Source organism: Thalia democratica, chromosome 4 (genome assembly GCF_965202585.1).
Source record: "Thalia democratica chromosome 4, ktThaDemo2.hap1.1, whole genome shotgun sequence".
Lineage (NCBI taxonomy): Eukaryota > Metazoa > Chordata > Thaliacea > Salpida > Salpidae > Thalia > Thalia democratica.
Genome location: NC_139168.1, coordinates 6173560 through 6195276, shown reverse-complemented (window position 1 = coordinate 6195276; position 21717 = coordinate 6173560). Strand labels below are relative to the sequence as shown.

Here is a 21717-nt window from a genome sequence, read left to right as displayed (position 1 = left end):
TACGTAGAATATCTCATTTGATTGTTGATTGAGGCAAATACTCAATACGCTAGATATGCTTTTTACAATGTGTTATGGATATTGCCAATGGACCATAACTTTTTATCTTTTTTTGTTTACAATAAAAGTTTCTTTAAACTAATGTTTATAAACTTGCTCTTGGTAATGGTGCTTATAAAATGATTATTTTATCGTTAATATTAAAATTTCGTTAAATTACATTCAGTTTTCTATAACTGCAATTGTAACACGCCTGGAGTGTTTGTAATTCAGCAGTTTTTGTTTTTAATGATTATATTTAACTAATATACTCCTATTAGTTTTTATAAAGTTAAGAGTCACTTATGAGTTTTTAAACAATAGTTTTTATGTATGACTAACTAGTACATTTTATAATATTTAAGCTAACTATTACTTAAGACGTTCAAAAAAATTTAATTATGAATCATAGTTAGAAATATTTTTACATAAAAGGCTGACTTTAACTAACAGTTTACAAATGATTACAATATACCTTAAGAGACCGACCCTGTTTTCTATTTACTTTAATTCTTGATTTATATCATCATTTAATTTATATTTGTTAAGAATTTAAGTTTTAAATATTATAAGTGTTCAAGTCCGCACATATTTAGTATAGAGATTAACTGTTCTGTAAGCTGTTATAAAAATAAGGTTATAAAAAATAAAACAACTTTGTTATTTTGATAAAGACCATGTAAAGGTTAAAACATTGTAAATAAATACTGCAGTTTAACAAATTTTATCAAGTTCAACTCGTGAACTCGGAGTATAACCAGTATATTGATTTGACTTTTCTTTCTTTTAAGCATTTGTATCAACTGAGCTTGATGTACTCCGGGCTACTTGGGTCTACAGGTTCGGCAGTTTCGACAAGAGCCAGATTCGCAAAAGTTTCGGGGCCATCTTTATCTTTAGTTGCTACCTCGGCCTGCGAGTGCGGGAGGGTTTAAGAGCTAATACCCTCTTCGTTTTACTTATAAGATTACTTTCAATATAGACTAACAAGTATCTATATGCTTTATTATACATAAAAATAAAAGACACAATAAGAAAGGTTTACTACTTTAGAAGTTTCCTTGCAGTTCACGATTCTAATTGTGCTGTAACGAATACTTCCTTGTTGACACCGGATGTAGAGCGAGACAAAAAGGTACAACATTGAAATAAAGAAAGGAAAGATAGAAGTAATAAGTTTATGCCACCGAATGTGTAGGCTTATACGTTGAGTTCAATGTTCAAAATGACCAAAAGTGGAAGTTTGTTGCTTGAGGACAGCTTGTCTGCTACAGTATGCGTATAACTCAAATCGAGCTGTACGCCCCGTCGACATTGCTAAAGTAGGTATGCAAAATGTATATAGAACAAGATATAAAAATTACGTCATGTAGTAGTAAAGTTATGAAGTAAAGTACAAAGTAAATGTTTTAGATAAACAAACAAATACTTAAATAATAAGGTTTTGCCAGAGATCATCTAGCTTTTCCAACATTAAATTATTTTCCAACAAAATATTTTTCCAGTATCGGCCGCATTGGAAGAGACTGCCGATGAGATCGTGTCGAAACTGCAGCGATCATCCGAAGTGTTTTCAGGATTTTCAGGATCAGGAGAGGGTTCCGGTGACGTCACACCTGAAAATGAAACCTTCCCCAACCTGACACTGGGAGAAAAGAGGGTCCTGTACTCGAAGATCAACATCAGATACAAGAACGGTTTGATTTTGAAACTACGAGTTGAAGTTCATACTTGACTTGCGTTTTTGATAAAGCTATGAATATGTTTTAAATCGGTGATTACACAAAATCTTTTCAATCATTTCGAAACATTTCGTCATTCATATCAAAATTTCACTAATGTGAACTGTGTAAAAGACGTTTTTAGTAAAAAAACTTTAGAAAACGTTTATAAACTATGCAAACTTAAGCATGTTTGCTACATATTTTTTCAAAAACTTTCGAGCTATGTTTAATTAATTACTTTCCACAGAAACGGACTTGCTGGAATCGTTGGAAGAGTTGAGGTTGGTGTTGGACGTTGAGAGCGTCGAAGTGCACGATCATCATTACGACGAGTGGGCGGGCTTCATCAAACTCTACTGCGATCTCACCATGAGTTCGTGCGAATACGTCGATAGAGGAGGTTTGTTTTCCATATTTCCTACAAAAATTCCAAGTTAATTTTCATTCCAATAAACGTGGTTGTTTAAACATGAAAAAATTTAAACAAATATTTTCTTTAACTTTATTTTAAAGTTGTTTAATATACAGCGAAAACTTTAGAGTGTTCACAAGGCTCACTTTCGTCAAATAAAAAATACTCCTGCAGCTTAATAACAAAACTGTGATGAAACTAATAGTACAAGCAACAGCCTGCAAACAATTTTCCTTCCATAACATCTACTATCTAAAACATAATTATTCATTTAAATTAATAACATTCGACATTCCACCAGGATCCGGGGAGGGATCCGGCGAGGGATCCGGATCGATGAGATTGCTCGTGAGCTACAGAACGGCTTTGAGGTCGAGCGAGGAAGTGTTGCTGAAGATTGTGACGAGGAGGAACCACCACCAGGAGGCGAGGGCGCTCATGCGGAAAGTGAAGACGGCGGCGGCGGCGGGCGCGGAAATCGGTGACACGATCGAACTGTGCGACACTCAGATATACGGTGAGTTGTGAACAAAACAACATAAAAACAATTGGTCTGTTTAGAATGAGAGTTTTATTTATCTATCATAAAAACATAATTTTAAAACGATTGGTTTTACACTTTTTGGTTCAACTTAGAATTTGTGAAACAATTTTTGGAAGTACTAAGCTTATAGATTTATTCAAAAATATTAAAAATAACTGTCTAATTTAAGTTTCTCTCTGTACATACGCCTTGTTTAACTTTTTCTAATTGCTTGTTTTTCCGACAGTCCTACCACCTTGGACTGAAGTCGAACCAACCGTACCAGTTACGACCACAACACCTGAGGCCACCACAGTTCCTGAAATGACCACTCAACAGTTGAACACGACAGCTGACGTCACTACTAGTGAGTTTGTTTTATCAAAAAAAATCACTGTTTAATACGTTTCGTGTGTGTTTTTACAGAAAATACGTGCAAAAGTAAAGCAGTAAACTAATTTGTTGGTTCGTACACAATGTAGTTAAAAGTTATGAAAAAAATAACTGTTCGTTTGTTTCGTTTAATGGTTGCTAATTTACGTAAAACTCTTTTTTTTTGCCATTGAAGAAAAGTAATGAGTTAGTTAACGATTTTTTTCTTTATTTTAAATAGTAGAGAGTATAAGAACCTTAATTTTTCTGTCAGAAGGAAATAGTTAGAATGAAAATAAACAATGTAAAACAACTTTTCTACTAAACAAATAGAAAATAACTTTTAGTTATTCCCTTTAAAGTTAATCAAATAACAACTAGTTATTATTAACAAAAAAGAAAAGTTAGTTAAACTAGTACTACAATTTTTTTTCGTTTGATAATTTTTAATTACAATAAGTAACAATCAAACAAATTCACAGGATTTAAGGAGCCGTCAACAGTTGGTCCACCTAGTGGCTGGTTGCTGATCGCGCTTGCTGTCGCCCTATTGGTCGCCATTGTTGCGTTGTCTGTGATGTCATACATAAAAGCTACAAAGTGAGTTTATTTGTATGTAAATATATATATATGTTTATTTTTAATAACTATTTATTATATCTGTAATGTCACATATCAAAGCTACATAGTGAGTTATATACGTTTGTTATTTTTGTTTGCAATTGTTTATTTTGTTTTGTCTGTGACGCCATACGTAAAAGCTACAAATTGAGTTGTTTGTAACCAATAAGACGTTGTAATTAGTACTGATAAGTGAACAAATAAGAATATTCGTCGAATAAAAGAAGCTTAAAGTTTTTAAATCTTTTAAAGCAAACTGTTATCATTGTTTTAGCAAAAGGCTTTCATTGTAGTTAATGTGGCTTACAAAGTATTTTCTATCTATTTATACAACTATATCTTTGTGCATTTTTTTGTATTGAAGTTTTCAGCTAGTGTTTGCACATAAACGAAGTTCTTAAAAACTCTAGTTTTTCAGTTTATTTTTTTCAATAACGTTTTATTTTTACAGGCAAGGAAGCTACTCTCCGGCAGCTGCAGAAGCCGGACAAGCTTGAAATAAAACAAAACTTTAAAAAAATTCAATGTACGCTATAAAGGGCCATGCTTGGAAAATACAAAAAAAAAGCTGATAAAACATTTTTTGAGATTTTATTTTTATACTAATTCGCTTAAACACTAATAAACTGTAATTTGGATTATAAAAAAAAGTTGTTTCAATGTAGTTTTAGCTTTCATGTAGATATTGTTTTATGATAGACAAAAACAGCGTTCAAAGTAATTGGCACTAGGACCATATGTACGAAGAAACTTTGTTTAACGCTCTACAAAAAAAAAACGTTTATTCGAAACTAACTTGAAATCAAATCGTAACATAGCTTAAAAAGTGATTAAATGTATAAAAAAAATTAGTGAAAAATTAATTTTTAAATAAAAAGATATTAAAAATATCTGTATCCTTCCTAGTGTAATGTTATAACCTAGTAATTTAATACAGTTGTAATTGTTTTACGTATATGATGAATAATAGATAAACTTAACTAAAAGTTAACTGCTGGCTTTAAAATTTGTATTAAACTTCATGACAATTAGTATTACTAGTATTGGGCCAATCATTTAAATATTGTGCAGATGAGTTGTTTTAAAAACAGTCTAGCGAAAATAAAAAAACACAAAATTGTTTTTAGTTTAAGTATAAAATTATACTTCAGTAGTATTAATTAGGCTCAAAGCATTATAGCGTGTTTTGACTGTTTTTCTGGGCGACATCTAAAAAACTAAAACTGTAAGAAAACGTAACAAAAAGGCGATTTAATGTGGTTTTAATTTTCAACACCGACTAAAAGTTCATATCCAGCTGTTAGCTTTTTTCTGTAAAATAAAGTTTAGTTAAGAGTTGTTTTACAAAAAAGACGTAGTTTTATTATTTTTTTTTTTTTCAGAAAACCAAAATTAACTAATCAAGTAGTTTTAAAATGTTTTTATTGGAAAATAATGTGTACGCTTTATAAAAATTTTGTAGCAGCGAAAGCTTCACATTTAAAAAATGAAACTTTTCATTCAAAATAAGCCAATCAAAGTGTTCTATATAACTATTTTTAAATTATTATACAGCCCAAAGGGTTTCCTTTTGAAAATTCGCAACGTTCGTAGTTATAATATTTTTATACAGTTTATACGTTTTTTTGTTTGACTAAGTAATTTACTTACATAACATTATATATGTTGTTTTAATATTAAGACAATCTATTAGCTAGTTTTGATTAGCACTTTGTTTTTAGTTTCTTATATATAAAGGGTTTAAAAATACATTTTAGCTTAACAACGTAAGGCAATACTTTTACAAATTCAATATTAACTGAACTTAGGTTTGTATTTTGATTATTAAATAATAATAATAAAGAACTGGACTACTTAACAACACTTTTAGTTATGTTTTACTGGTGTTTTCAAGTTGTTTAAAGTTTGAATACTTTTATCATGTACCTGAAAAAAAAATTTGAGACAGTTATGTTACGTAGTTTTCCAAAACGTATTACTAAAAGTTACTACGGAAACTACTCTATTTATTGAAGAAAAATTATTGTGCTAACTCACTGAAAAAACTCTAGACACGCCCCTGCATTATGCTCTGTCAAAGTGAATTCAAAGCAACAACCTTGTTAACAAATCCACGGTGTTCACCTTAGGTTTAGATTTAAAATTAATTTGACTTTTTTTTGAGAATACTGTTAGTATAATGTTGCTAAATGCTTTACTAAGTTTTTATTTATCAAAATAGTTTTATTTGCTTTATACTATTACTTGTGTTTTAAATTCACAACAGTTAAACTACTTTTGTTAAAATAAGTATTTTAGATTTTTTGGTTTGGTGTTTAGACTTAAAAGTTTTTATTGTTTTTTTATGGCTTACTTAAATCATAGGGTTTAGAATTTTAAAGCCTCTCTACAGTGTACTACATGTATTAATAATTATACATTACATATTTTAAGAAATAAAGTCTTTGCGAATTTTTATATTTACTTAATACTGTTAAAAAATATTAAAAAATAACATAATTACCTAAATACTAAAGTTACACTCCATGCACATTTTGTGAAAAGTAAAACTCTTAGTATACTAATTTTACTATTTGAACTAAAATTTCATAGATGCTGTATTTTATTCTTTTATTTTGTACATGTCACTTTAAAAAAAACATATATTTTTCGATAGTATTATTAATAATACAAAATTTCAATGAAGGCTGCGGTCCTCTTTAAAATGATAAGCACTAACTTCACTGATTTAGTATGAGACTCTTTTGTAAGTTTTTGTAAAACTCATTGTAAATTAAAGTAAGATTAACTGTTATGTTAAAATACGTGTTTGTACAGTATGGAAATAATCAAAAAAAAAAGAACTTTGACCGAAACTTAGTTTGCATAATAAAGTCTTGAAATAGTAAAATAGTATATGTTATTATCGTCTCTAGAAGTTAAGACCTTTTTGTTTGTTTTCGAACAATCAATGCAAAAAATATGTTTTTTTATGTCTGTTCACAAGGATTACTTCGCTATAGCAAAATTTATAAATATGTGTTTATTAATAATATGTGTATAACAGTACAAAAACAATGGCTCAAAATAGGTAGAAAGTATTCTTTATTCTTGGTGTAAATGAACTCGAAATTTTATAGTTTTCTGACTATTTTAGAATAAGTTGATACGCCTAAACTTATTATACTTACCAAAGTGTTATTATTTACTATTTAAACATCATTTGTTTGGTATTATTTTACTTATTATTATTACTAAGTATTGTAGCAAACTTGTGAAACTTATAGTAGATATTCTGGTAAGTTTACACTAGGTACTTGGCAACGGTAGAGATATTTCTTTCAGAATTTTTAAAGCACAAGCTTTTGGGTTTATTAGTACAAAATTAAGTTTAATGCAAAAAATGTTTTAAGTTGTATAAAAACAATGAGAAAACACTGTAGAGCTACTTTTAATCTTTTTTAGATAAAAATCTTAATAACGATAAAAAACTATCTACATGATAAATTTTCTAATCTATAAAAACAAAACTTCATTACTTAAATGTTAATGTCGTTTAAAATTGTAGCTATTTTGTTCAAAACTCCAGTTTATTTTTTTAAATTGCTAATTTCCAGGTTTTTTTAAAATACAAAGTCAACTTTCAAGTTTATTTGCAACCCTGTAGATATTCTGGCAAATTTTGAAACTTACACTAGATCTTACGGAGTGTATGATAAAGAGCAAAAAAGGACCCACGCATATTTTAAGGGGAGTTGTAAAATTTAAATTATATATTTCAAGACATTTTTAAATTTTCTGTACATTTTATCATTCTTCATTTTTTTGAGAAAATCGAGAAGTGCTTTCATGAAACTTTAGTGAAAACGCGTAAAATGTGTTTTCGTGATGATTGCTAAATGTACGTAAATATTCAGCTAAAAACTTGAAGGTCAAATTTTCAAGGTCCCATATAAATTACATGGGGTTTGTTCCTATAAAAAATATAAGTAGTACGGTAGTGGTAAAAGCTATTTTTCGTGTTGTCTGTTTATGTGATTATGCACAAAAAGTTTCACCAAGATCTACTACATGATTTTTTATGGAAACAGATCACTCTACTGTTCACAGATCGCTAGCACCGATGTAACAGTTTTGCCAGACATTATCAATATTTTTGAGAGGTTATTATATCCTAGAATGTAGGTTGAGTGTTCAGTTTTAACATTTATACAATTCATCACTAATTTGTAAGGTATAAATGACGTAAAAAGTAAATTTAAACCTTATTTTTATTTAAGTAGATTGTTTCAAGTTCATTGTTTTAAGTAGATTGTTATTGATCCCAAATGCCTTACTTTTATTTTATTTCAAAGGCTAAGCAACCCTCAAATTTGTTTATACACTTCCTGAAAAAGATTGAGAGCTATATTTAAGCGCACTTGTGTAAAAATTGACTGATGATATTTTTATAAAACGTTGGACACACAAAGTAAAAGTAGATATACATTAGAAATTCACAATTTAAACAATTTATTGACAACAGAAAAAATTTTATTTTTCTACAACTCAACAGAATTTACTAAAATTTAAACAATAAAAACTTTACTTCAAAATGCACATTTTAGGAATGCTTTAATTTGATATCCATCTCTAACATACATGGTAAAACAATATCGGATAAAAATTAAAAATAGTGACTACTAAAAGTGCTCAACACTATGTGAACTATTTTCAAACCAAGCGAATATTTAACAAATGAAAACGCTGCAAAATAAGATCGGCCAATCAGTGAAGACACCAGACCAGATTGAGCCAATCACAGAAGATCACTTGTTGATTGAGCCAATCAGAATCGTTTAAACTTCACCGGCCTCGCCTTCCTCGATGCCTTTGATGTAGAGAACGTTGTTGCATCTGTTTTGAAAAAATATTTAATTAAACTAAATATAAAAACTATAAACATGAAATTTGCAAGTTTGTTTAATTACTGTGAAAGATAGATAATATATGGAACATTTAGACTAATAAAATATTTACAAGTTCAAAAATTTTACACTTTCATGAAACTGTTTCATTTATAACAAAAATATTCATTTAAACTAAGTACGTGTACAAATTTGTGAATTTGCCATAAATGGTGTAAGAAAAGTGAATCATGTTAAACACTTATTTGTTATATATCAAATACAAGAAAATTTAACGTGCAGAACAGTGTTGCATCTATTTAAAAAATATTCATTTAAACAGATAAAAAATATTTATTTAAATTAAATATAAAAACTGTAAACATGAAATTTGCAAGTTTGTTTAATTACTGTGAAAGATAGAACCTAATAGTATATGGAACATTTAGACTATTAAAATATTTACAAGTTCAAAAATTTTACACTTTCATGAAACTGTTTCATTTATAACAAAAATATTCATTTAAACTAAGTACGTGTACAAATTTGTGAATTTGCCATAAATGGTGTAAGAAAAGTGAATCATATTAAACACCTACTTAATATATTTCAAATATAAGAGAATTTTACGTACAGAACATTGTTGCATCTATTTAAAAAAAAAAGTTTTAGATAATTTGATTAGAAACAAATATTTATTTGTAAGTTTGTTCAATGTAGAGAACATCCAATACTATTGTAATTGTAAAGAACTTATAACTATATAAAAATATGTCAAATTTCATAACCAAAAACACTTATTTGATTTTTTTTTAGCTTTAGACTTTTATATTTATTCACATGTTTTTATGGCATACATTTTTTAACAGGGTTTCCACTCTTTGAATCTAAAAACTATTAAATGTACGCTTAGTGTTTAAAAACTGAGCTTTTCAAAATGCTTAATAAAAGTTTTTTTTTGCCTCTGGCATGTATACAATTTCTGAGAGTAGTAAAAGCTGGCCGTGAAGCTGAAAAACAATTAACATTTCAAAATCAATAAAAATTTAGTTCTTGAAAAAAATTAGTTAAAAAACATTAAAAGTAGATAAACTAATTCTCATACAACATCTATGTAAAAATATGTCCTGGAACTTTAAAATATCTTAAAACTAACCAGAGTCAGCCTGAATTTAAAAACAAATCACAATGTCCTGGATTTCTAAAAAAAAATAATATCCTAAGTTATCCCAAGTATTTTGAGTGAGTGGCAACACTGTTTTAAAAACTATTCATCTATAAAAACAACAAAATGAATTCTGATACATGAAAATTATAATTAAAAATTATATTTACAAATACTATTCATCAAAACTATCTTTACATACCTCTGTTTAAAATTTGATACTTGAAAAATTTTAGAAAAACTTTAAGCTACAAACCAATTACAGGGTTGCCACTCGTTTGTTCAAAAATTTTTCTAGGTTTTCCAAATTTCTTTTAGGTTTTTAAAAGTACACATTTTTGGGTCTATTTTTAGTTTAAAGTTAAGTTTAAGGTAAGAAACTGTGTTAAATAATATAAAAACATTGAAAAGATACTGTAAAGCTACTTTAAATATATTTTTTAATAAAACAATTTTGATGATAACAAATTTTTTTTATTTATGTGATAGATTTTTTGAGTCAAATTGAAATTTTACTACTGAACATGTGAAAATTGTTAAAATTAGGTTTTTTTAGTGATTTTTGTTCAAAATGCCAAGTTTTGCCAGGTTTTTTTCAAAATTTCCCAAATTCCAGGTTTTTCAGGTTTTTTTGCCTAAATTGTCAAATTCCAGGTTTTTCCAGGATTCCAGGTAAAGTGGCAACTCTGCAATTACATATATATACCTTCATACTACAACAAAAAAATTAAAAGATTTAGACAATATTTTGTAAGCTTTTATTTCAGTTTCAAAATATTAAAAATAACAATAAACATTAAATATTCTTATATAAAAACAAAAAATTAAAATTTAATACTTTTTATGCAGATATTTGCATCATATATAAAAAAAATTTATTAAAACATTCTTTGATAAAATCAATAAGAAGTAATATATTTATTTTACGCAAATCACCCTTTTACTTTACTTTATTCTTTTTTTATTTTACTAAAACAACTGGATAAAACTATCACTATAAACTCTTTATAATTTTCATCTAATCTTATCCTACATATAAACAACTAATAACCTGATGAGAATTTCACCGAGGTTACCAGCTTTGTTTCCTTCAACAAACTCTTCGGTGTTTGCGAGTTGCATGTTCATGTAACCGTCGACGCTCACCAAATATCCTGATATAAAAAATATAAGTTAAAAATATACACACTATATTATATTGTAGTTGCATGTTCATGTAACCGTCAACGCTCACCAAATATCCTGATATAAAAAATATAAGTTAAAAAATATACACACTATATTATATTGTAGTTGCATGTTCATGTAACTGTCAACACTCACCAAATATCCTGATATAAAAAATATAAGTTAAAAATATACACACTATATTATATTGTAGTTGCATGTTCATGTAACCGTCAACGCTCACCAAGTATCCTGATACAAAAATATAAGTTAAAAATATACACACTATAACATATTGTAGTTGCATGTTCATGTAACCATCGACGCTCACCAAATATCCTGATATAAAAAATATAAGTTAAAAATATACACACTATATTATATTGTAGTTGCATGTTCATGTAACCGTCGACGCTCACCAAATATCCTGATACAAAAATATAAGTTAAAAATATACACACTATAACATATTGTAGTTGCATGTTCATGTAACCATCGACGCTCACCAAATATCCTGATATAAAAAATATAAGTTAAAAATATACACACTATATTATATTGTAGTTGCATGTTCATGTAACCGTCGACGCTCACCAAATATCCTGATATAAAAAATACAAGTTAAAAATATACACACTATATTATATTGTAGTTGCATGTTCATGTAACCGTCGACGCTCACCAAATATCCTGATATAAAAAATATAAGTTAAAAATATGCACACTATATTATATTGTAGTTGCATGTTCATGTAACAGTCAACGCTCACCAAATATCCTGATATAAAAAATATGAGTTAAAAATATACACACTATATTATATTGTAGTTGCATATCCACCAAACATCGTACAATGTGAAAAACTTAAAAACACCAACACTTTATAGCATTTTGAGGAAATAGTGTTTATTTCAAAAACATATCAATTAAGATCAAATACATATTCATTGTTGTTCACAAAGTATCCTGAGTTGATATATAATGTAAGTAAAATTTATTTTTTAATACATTTTTTCTATCATTTGTCAAAATATATAAAAAAATACTGTTAATAATACTAGTTTTTGTGCATTAAGTATAAATTATGAGTGTTTATCAACACTTTAAGTTTTAGTATAGAAATTTAGAATGACCATTGACATATTCTTCAAAAAGTCAACCTAGTATTTTCTAAATCTCGGCTTAGATTTCCAATATTTTAGGAATAAAAACTCGGTGAATAAATATATGGTCAAGAAGACTTTCAAATGTGAACTAAAAACTCAATGATAATTAATTCAAACTATTTTTTAAACAAGCTTATTTGTATACATATGCTGTTGGAGAGTTTTTAAAAATTCTAATTTATTAAAAACTTATTGAAAATATGTCTACAAACCACATAATTTCTAAATTAGTGCAGTATACTACAGATGCCACTTTTTGAAGCAAAAAAGCTATACATTGTATAACCTGTTATACATCAAACTAGTAATGTAACATAAAAAAATAAATATTCTGTATAAAAAGTAACATATTTTTAGTAAAGTAAAATACATAGTTATTACTTAAAATAAAACCAGTAGGCCACTTGTATTTTTTAATTTATCAAATAATTAGTAACTAAAAGTCATGTTTTACATTATGTTTTAGTTTTAATAATAACTAAGAAAATAAATGGGTTACAACAAAAACTTGACACCTTAAACAACTTTTATAAAAACCTATAGCAATTAGGCAATAAAATAAATGAAAATAACACTTTTTTAATGGTATTTTTCGTTTTTATTTATAAAATTAATGTACCAATTTAGCAAATTAATGTAATATTTTTCAAATAAATTTAAAAGACTAATGCAAAACTTGTACAAAATAATTAATTTCAAAAATAAAATTCTTATTTAACAAATATCTAACATACAAGAGAACAAAAAGACTATTGAAATTAGATTGACCAATAGTAAAACATTCCACTTTATTTATTAGTCAAGTAAGTTTTGTGCTTAGTAACAATTAATTCCATAAGATATAAAAGTGAATCATAACCTGATATTAAAAACTAAATTTTTTTATTTAAGATTATAATTTCTTCATTCAAAATGATTAATTAAAATAAACATGTAAACCAAATGGAACCTTTTACTTGACAAAATATTATTTTTCAGTATATAAAAGAATGTTAAATAAATATTATTCATTGTCAAAACTGTATTAAAATGTTAATACTTAATAATAAGGCCATAAGGGGGGGGGGGGGGGGCATTTTTTTTACAAAAATTAACTTAGGCTTTTATATGAAAGCTTTAAATACAAACTACAAGTCAGTTTTTATAGAATTCAAAAATATCATTTAACTTTTGAGATATTTTATTTTATGTAAAAAGTTTCCAATACAAACGTATGGACCGCAAAAATTTTGATTTTTCAAAAAAATCAAATTTTTTGAGGTCATTTTTCTCAGAAATTTTAAAATTCACTAAAAATCTATCTCCTCCTTCATTTTTCAAGCAATCTTCTTTAAAGTTTTAGGAAATGTTTCTTATGTTTAAAGGAAAAAACGTTACTTATGAATTTTAATAACTTCTAAAAATATAAACTTTATCACAAAAATTTTAATTTTTTTTTTTAATACATTTCTTCAATTTTTTTTTTAATTGTTAAGTAACGTTTTTTTTTTATTGTATAAAGATTAGACTGTGAAATTTTGAAGATTGCTTGAAAAATGTAGGAGAAGATAGATTTTAAATATAATAGTCTTTTTTTGCTGTTTTAGTTTTCCCTTCCCATAGGGAACCTAAAATGCGGCCTGACTTTGACTGTTAATATCTCAAAAATAATTAGATTTTTTTTAAACAATAAAAAGTATCTTGAAGCTTAGAAAAAACTCTATAAAATAAGATCAACTTGTAAAAAACATGGCTTACCTCCCCCCTTATGGCCTTAACAATATATATAAATACAAATCTCTATTCTCCATACCCCAATTCAGATTCACAATGACTGGCTTTCCAATGAGCAAAATAAAATATACAACTCAACTAAACTTTACATTTTATTACATTATTTTTATGTAAACGTACCTCTATACTCCATACCCCATTTCAGCTTGACCATGACGGGCTTACCAGTGAGCTGGTTCAAAAACGGCTTGGGGTTCATTGGCATAGAAGACATGGTAACTATTTAATAGTATTTTCTGTAAAAATAATGTCTACAGCTTAGACATCTTCTCTTGGTAGCTAATCAAAACTTGTAAGGTGATATTGTAATGTAACATATTGTGTTTATAGTGTAATATTTATTTTAATATTGTAATAAAATATAAAAATGAGAAAAACTGGCATGGAAGACATGGTTACTAGTAACAATTTGTGTTAAAGTATTAAAATTATTTATTATTAACACAAATTGACGAAATGTTATATGACCACTCTAGTATATCAACTTTGACATAATGACTATTACACACTGACTAAAAAATTGAAAACTATGTATGTTTATGTGGTTCATTAATGTTGACATACTTCTTTAAAACATTTTCAACAAAAACACTTGGGTATGTTAAATAAATTTATTTAGTGCATTAGTGTTGACACTTTTTCTTGGTAGCAAAATCTTTGCAAGACTAATAAAAAGAATTGTAATGAAGAAGAAAAGAAAAGTAGTAATATGATAAAGCAATTTTATAATAAAACCTACTAGTAAATCAAAATATTAATAAAATAAATTATTTGCATGACAAGTAGGAAATGATTATTTAATTGGTAGATAAACAAAGCATAATGATAAATGTAAAAGTGCACCATTGCAATAGTGATATGTCAGTTAATTAAAAAATGTCATATAAAAATCAAAGATGATTTTTGTGCAAATTGTTTAGTAATTAACTATTAATATTACTACAAATTTAATACTCATAACTGTTTATATTTTTCAAATCCATAAAATGTTTTAATATATGCTGTCAAACATTGCATACTTAAGGGCATAGGTGGTTAATAACTTCATACACAATTTGATCTTACTTTATACAGTTTGTACCAAGCCACAAGATGATTTTTACAGATTTTGAAAATTCAAACTAATTTTTGAGATATAGCTGGTCAAAGTTGGTGGCAACAATAGGTTCCTTATGGGAGGCGCAAACTAAAACAGCAAAAATAGACTACTTCATAAAAATCTGTCTTCTATGTTTTTTGAGATAACTACCTCAAAATTTTGGAAGTGTTCCTCAAAATATTTAGAAAATTTTTCAGTAAAAAATTAAAAGAAAAATTTAAAAAAATTAATATAGAAAATAAACAAAATTAAGTTTTTTTTGTTTTTTTTTGTTAAAAAGTTTTTATTTTTTTTGTTCCCACATAATTTTTTATATATTGCAAGGAACATTTCCTGAAAATTTGAGATTGTTATCTCAAAAAACGTAGAAGATAGATTTTTAGTGATTTCTAGTTATTTGCCGTTTTAGTTTGTGCCTCCCATAAGGTACCTATTGTTGCCTCCGACTTGACCAGCTATATCTCAAAAGTTATTTGGAATTTTTAAAATCTTCTAAAAGCATCTTGTAGCTTAGTAAAAACTGTATAAAAAAAGATTAAATTGTGAAAAAAAGTGTTAACCCCCCTATGCACTTAACTATTTTTGTTTTTAACATAACAAAATATATTTTTTAAATAACAGTAATGTTATGCTAAATATAATCTATACTTTTTGGCAATTTTTTTTAATATTTAATTAATGTTAGATCAATAAATTCATCGTAATTACAGACAAATGACCTTAAAGCTTTTAGTCATATTGTAACTGAAATAAAATTTGGTTAATGGGATTAAATTTGTAGGAAAAATTGTAAAGACTGGTTATAAGGGCATAGGGGGGGGGGGGGGGGTAAACACCCTTTTTTTGTTTTTGATCTTAATTTATATAGTTTTTACTAAGCTACAAGATGGTTTTTACAGATTTTAAAAATTCAAAATAATTTTTGAGATATAGCTGGTCAAAGTCAGAGGCAACAATAGGATCCTTATGGGAGGCACAAACTAAAACGGCAAATGACTAGAAATCACTAAAAATCTATCTCCTCCTACCTTTTTTGAGATAACTACCTCAAATTTTCAGGAAATGTTCCTTGCAATATTTAAAAAATTCTGTCGGAACAGATTTAAAAAAAATTAAAAATAAAAATTTTATAACAAAAAAAATAAAAAAAAAAATATTTTTACCCTTATTAAAAAATATTTTAAAAATACCCCATTTTATAAAATAAATATCAATATTTAAAAAATACCCCCTATGGCCTTAACTATCTGCCATGACTAAAAAATATTATAAAATTATCAGTAAAAGATATTTTTAATACTTTGTTTGCCTTTTGTCTGGGTAGCCACAATTTTTTTCTTACACTTTTTTATACTTTCTTCTAAATTAACTCTTTTTATATGAAAAATTTAGACTGGAAAAAATTAGAAAAAGTGCTCTATAACACAAAAACTCTTTAAATACAAATTTTGCAGACATGCTGTAGTTAATTGTACTTGTTTTGCTATTATGAACTTGTTTGTTTTTTATTGTTGAACTAGAGAACTAGAAATTTCACAAATGTCTGAAATTAAACTTAAAAAACTATTTGTCCAGCTTGATTTTGAAAAGTAAAAAATTTCTGTTTTAAAAAATACAAGTTTCTTTGTTCTTTTTTTATTGTAAAACTAAATTTAAGCTTAAAATATGTATTCAAATATCTGAAAAGATACTAGAATGCTGTTTTGAAGGTGTCTTTTTGTGTATTTCTTATTTTATTTATAACTCATTATTCATCATTTGCATTCAAAATTGTTTAAAATTTTAGGCTTTTAAAAGTTTTTAATGATTTTAATTCAAAACTCAAATTTTTTTAATAACTAAAGTGTTTTTAGTTCCAAATTGTTTTTGGAAAAAAAACTTAATTCTAGGTTGTTCTAAGTTTCAGATAAAATGGCCACCCTGTTTTTATTACATTTATCTAGTTATCTATGCTACATAATCCATAGGGGGTTGAAACCGTTTTCTTTAACTATTATTCATATTTTTAAAATATTATTTTATTTATATTATATTTCAACAAAGTTCAATTTAGCTTCAAATGGTTTTTTATCATTTTTAAGACTTCAACAAGTTTTTTAAATTCTATGTTTTTCCAGGTATTTTTGGCCTAAATTGTCAAACTCCAGGTTTTTCCAGGGTTATAGGTTTTTGGCAACCCTGAGTAATGTAAGCCAGAGTTACATAAAACAGCAAAAGTTTATGCAGAGTTGCCAAATGCTTTTGGCAAATTTTCTCCAGGTTTTCAAAATTTCTTTCAGGTTTTAAAATTAAGTCTATTTTTATTATAATGTAAATTTCTTGATTTACTTCCATGCAAAAGTGACTAAGCTGAAGTTTGAACGATATATAAATATCGGATATATACAATATATAACTGTCTTCTTTATCTTCCACGACAAACCTTCATTTTATGTTCTTTTGTTTTAAAAAATAATAATTATGTTCTTGTAAGTCGTCTTAGATGACCAAGTAATTTGCAAACTAAATAAACAAATATTGACGTCACAATCGACTTATAAAAACGAAAAACCCGTATAAATCGTAAATCTACGTCTTACCTTCTTCGACAAACCTTTATTTTATGTTCTTTTGTTTTAATAAAATATTATTATGTACTTGTAAGTTTTCTTAGATGACCAAGTAATTTTCAAACTAAATAAACAAATATTGACGTCACAATCGACTTATAAAAACGAAAAACCCGTATAAATCGTAAATCTACGTCTTATCTTCTTCGACAAACCTTTATTTTATGTTCTTTTGTTTTAATAAATTATAATTATGTTCTTGTAAGTCGTCTTGGATGACCAAGTAATTTTGAAACTAAATAAACCAATGTTGACGTCATAATCGACTTATAAAAACGAAAAACCCGTATAAATCGTAAATCTACGTCTTGCCTTCTTCGACAAACCTTTATTTCATGTTCTTTTGTTTTAATAATATATAATTATGTTCTCGTAAGTCGTCTTAGATGACCAAGTAATTTTCAAACTAAATAAACAAATATTGACGTCATAATCGACTTATAAAAACGAAAAACCCGTATAAATCGTAAATCTATATATTTCCTTCTTCGACAAACCTTTATTTTATGTTCTTTTGTTTTAATAAATTATAATTATGTTTTTGTAAGTCGTCTTAGATGACCAAGTAATTTTCAAACTAAATAAACCAATATTGACGTCACAATCGACTTTTAAAAGCGAAAAACCCGTATAAATCGTAAATCTACGTCTTATCTTCTTCGACAAACCTTTATTTTATGTTCTTTTGTTTTAATAAATTATAATTATGTTCTTGTAAGTCGTCTTAGATGACCAAGTAATTTTCAAACTAAATAAACCAATATTGACGTCACAATCGACTTATAAAAACGAAAAACCCGTATAAATCGTAAATCTACGTCTTATCTTCTTCGACAAACCTTTATTTTATGTTCTTTTGTTTTAAAAAATTAATAATTATGTTCTTGTAAGTCGTCTTAGATGACCAAGTAATTTTCAAACTAAATAAACCAATATTGACGTCATAATCGACTTATAAAAACGAAAAATCCGTATAAATCGTAAATCTACGTCTTTTCTTCTTCGACAAACCTTTATTTTATGTTCTTTTGTTTTAATAAATTATAATTATGTTTTTGTAAGTCGTCTTAGATGACCAAGTAATTTTCAAACTAAATAAACCAATATTGACGTCACAATTGACTTATAAAAACGAAAAACCCGTATAAATCGTAAATCTACGTCTTACCTTTTTCGACAAACCTTTATTTCATGTTCTTTTGTTTTAATAAAATATAAATATGTACTTGTAAGTCGTCTTAGATGACCAAGTAATTTGCAAACTAAATAAACCAATATTGACGTCACAATCGACTTATAAAAACGAAAAACCCGTATAAATCGTAAACCTACGTCTTACCTTCTTCGACAAACCTTTATTTTATGTTCTTTTGTTTTAATAAATTATAATTATGTTCTTGTAAGTCGTCTTAGATGACCAAGTAATTTGCAAGCTAAATAAACCAATATTGACGTAATAATCGACTTATAAAAGCGAAAAACCCGTATAAATCGTAAATCTACGTCTTTTCTTCTTCGACAAACCTTTATTTTATGTTCTTTTGTTTTAATAAATTATAATTATGTTTTTGTAAGTCGTCTTAGATGACCAAGTAATTTGCAAACTAAATAAACAAATATTGACGTCATAATCGACTTATAAAAGCGAAAAATCCGTATAAATCGTAAATCTACGTATTATCTTCTTCGACAAACCTTTATTTTATGTTCTTTTGTTTTAATAAATTAAAATTATGTTCTTGTAAGTCGTTTTAGATGACCAAGTAATTTGCAAACTAAATAAACAAATATTGACGTCATAATCGACTTATAAAAACGAAAAACCCGTATAAATCGTAAATCTACGTCTTACCTTCTTCGACAAACCTTTATTTTATGTTCTTTTGTTTTAATAAAATATTATTATGTACTTGTAAGTTTTCTTAGATGACCAAGTAATTTTCAAACTAAATAAACAAATATTGACGTCACAATCGACTTATAAAAACGAAAAACCCGTATAAATCGTAAATCTACGTCTTATCTTCTTCGACAAACCTTTATTTTATGTTCTTTTGTTTTAATAAATTATAATTATGTTCTTGTAAGTCGTCTTAGATGACCAAGTAATTTTGAAACTAAATAAACCAATATTGACGTCATAATCGACTTATAAAAACGAAAAACCCGTATAAATCGTAAATCTACGTCTTGCCTTCTTCGACAAACCTTTATTTCATGTTCTTTTGTTTTAATAATATATAATTATGTTCTCGTAAGTCGTCTTAGATGACCAAGTAATTTTCAAACTAAATAAACAAATATTGACGTCATAATCGACTTATAAAAACGAAAAACCCGTATAAATCGTAAATCTATATATTTCCTTCTTCGACAAACCTTTATTTTATGTTCTTTTGTTTTAATAAATTATAATTATGTTTTTGTAAGTCGTCTTAGATGACCAAGTAATTTGAAAACTAAATAAACCAATATTGACGTCACAATCGACTTATAAAAACGAAAAACCCGTATAAATCGTAAATCTACGTCTTACCTTTTTCGACAAACCTTTATTTCATGTTCTTTTGTTTTAATAAAATATAATTATGTACTTGTAAGTCGTCTTAGATGACCAAGTAATTTGCAAACTAAATAAACCAATATTGACGTCATAATCGACTTATAAAAACGAAAAACCCGTAAAAATCGTAAATCTACGTCTTACCTTTTTCGACAAACCTTTATTTCATGTTCTTTTGTTTTAATAAAATATAATTATGTACTTGTAAGTCGTCTTAGATGACCAAGTAATTTGCAAACTAAATAAACCAATATTGACGTCATAATCGACTTATAAAAACGAAAAATCCGTATAAATCGTAAATCTACGTCTTTTCTTCTTCGACAAACCTTTATTTTATGTTCTTTTGTTTTAATAAATTATAATTATGTTTTTGTAAGTCGTCTTAGATGACCAAGTAATTTGAAAACTAAATAAACCAATATTGACGTCACAATCGACTTATAAAAACGAAAAACCCGTATAAATCGTAAATCTACGTCTTACCTTTTTCGACAAACCTTTATTTCATGTTCTTTTGTTTTAATAAAATATAATTATGTACTTGTAAGTCGTCTTAGATGACCAAGTAATTTGCAAACTAAATAAACCAATATTGACGTCATAATCGACTTATAAAAACGAAAAACCCGTAAAAATCGTAAATCTACGTCTTACCTTTTTTGACAAACCTTTATTTTATGTTCTTTTGTTTTAATAAATAAAAATTATGTTCTTGTAAGTCGTCTTAGATGACCAAGTAATTTGCAAGCTAAATAAACCAATATTGACGTCACAATCGACTTATAAAAACGAAAAACCCGTATAAATCGTAAACCTACGTCTTACCTTCTTCGACAAACCTTTATTTTATGTTCTTTTGTTTTAATAAATTATAATTATGTTCTTGTAAGTCGTCTTAGATGACCAAGTAATTTGCAAGCTAAATAAACCAATATTGACGTCATAATCGACTTATAAAAGCGAAAAACCCGTATAAATCGTAAATCTACGTCTTTTCTTCTTCGACAAACCTTTATTTTATGTTCTTTTGCTTTAATAAATTATAATTATGTTTTTGTAAGTTGTCTTAGATGACCAAGTAATTTGCAAACTAAATAAACCAATATTGACGTCACAATCGACTTATAAAAGCGAAAAATCCGTATAAATCGTAAATCTACGTATTATCTTCTTCGACAAACCTTTATTTTATGTTCTTTTGTTTTAATAAATTAAAATTATGTTCTTGTAAGTCGTTTTAGATGACCAAGTAATTTGCAAACTAAATAAACAAATATTGACGTCATAATCGACTTATAAAAACGAAAAACCCGTAAAAATCGTAAATCTACGTCTTGCCTTCTTCGACAAACCTTTATTTTATGTTCTTTTGTTTTAATAAATTATAATTATGTTTTTGTAAGTCGTCTTAGATGACCAAGTAATTTGCAAACTAAATAAACCAATATTGACGTCACAATCGACTTATAAAAACGAAAAACCCGTATAAATCGTAAATCTACGTCTTATCTTCTTCGACAAACCTTTATTTTATGTTCTTTTGTTTTAATAAATTATAATTATGTTCTTGTAAGTCGTCTTAGATGACCAAGTAATTTTGAAACTAAATAAACCAA

General features: G+C 26.9%; 2 protein-coding genes across 2 annotated transcripts; one reads left to right on the top strand and one right to left on the bottom strand.

Annotated features, from left to right (window-relative positions):
• Positions 1-1264: 1264 nt before the first annotated feature.
• Positions 1265-4188, top strand: LOC145832934 (uncharacterized). Its single transcript, XM_082940137.1, has 7 exons — positions 1265-1280; positions 1545-1736; positions 2011-2163; positions 2477-2692; positions 2946-3065; positions 3553-3670; positions 4143-4188. The coding sequence occupies exons 1-7, from the start codon at positions 1265-1267 to the stop codon at positions 4186-4188; spliced, it is 861 nt and encodes a 286-aa protein (XP_082796263.1).
• A 3983-nt stretch (positions 4189-8171) lies between these two features.
• LOC145833774 (small nuclear ribonucleoprotein F-like) lies at positions 8172-14041 on the bottom strand. Its single transcript, XM_082940952.1, has 3 exons — positions 13948-14041; positions 10773-10875; positions 8172-8566 (listed from the first exon to the last, which is right to left on the bottom strand). Exons 1-3 carry the CDS (start codon positions 14039-14041, stop codon positions 8509-8511), a joined length of 255 nt encoding a protein of 84 aa, XP_082797078.1. The 3' UTR covers positions 8172-8508.
• Positions 14042-21717: the final 7676 nt, after the last annotated feature.

Bases quoted from the DNA above. Each gene is read 5' to 3' on its own strand.
- LOC145832934 (XM_082940137.1), top strand. The intron at 2,164-2,476 runs GTTTGTTTTCCA...ACATTCCACCAG, and splicing joins CGAATACGTCGATAGAGGAG to GATCCGGGGAGGGATCCGGC. The intron at 3,671-4,142 runs GTGAGTTTATTT...TTATTTTTACAG, and splicing joins TCATACATAAAAGCTACAAA to GCAAGGAAGCTACTCTCCGG.
- LOC145833774 (XM_082940952.1), bottom strand. From the start codon at position 14,041: ATGTCTTCTATGCCAATGAACCCCAAGCCGTTTTTGAACCAGCTCACT. The intron at 10,876-13,947 runs GTACGTTTACAT...TTTTTATATCAG, and splicing joins ATGGGGTATGGAGTATAGAG to GATATTTGGTGAGCGTCGAC. The intron at 8,567-10,772 runs GTTATTAGTTGT...TTTTCAAAACAG, and splicing joins CTCGGTGAAATTCTCATCAG to ATGCAACAACGTTCTCTACA.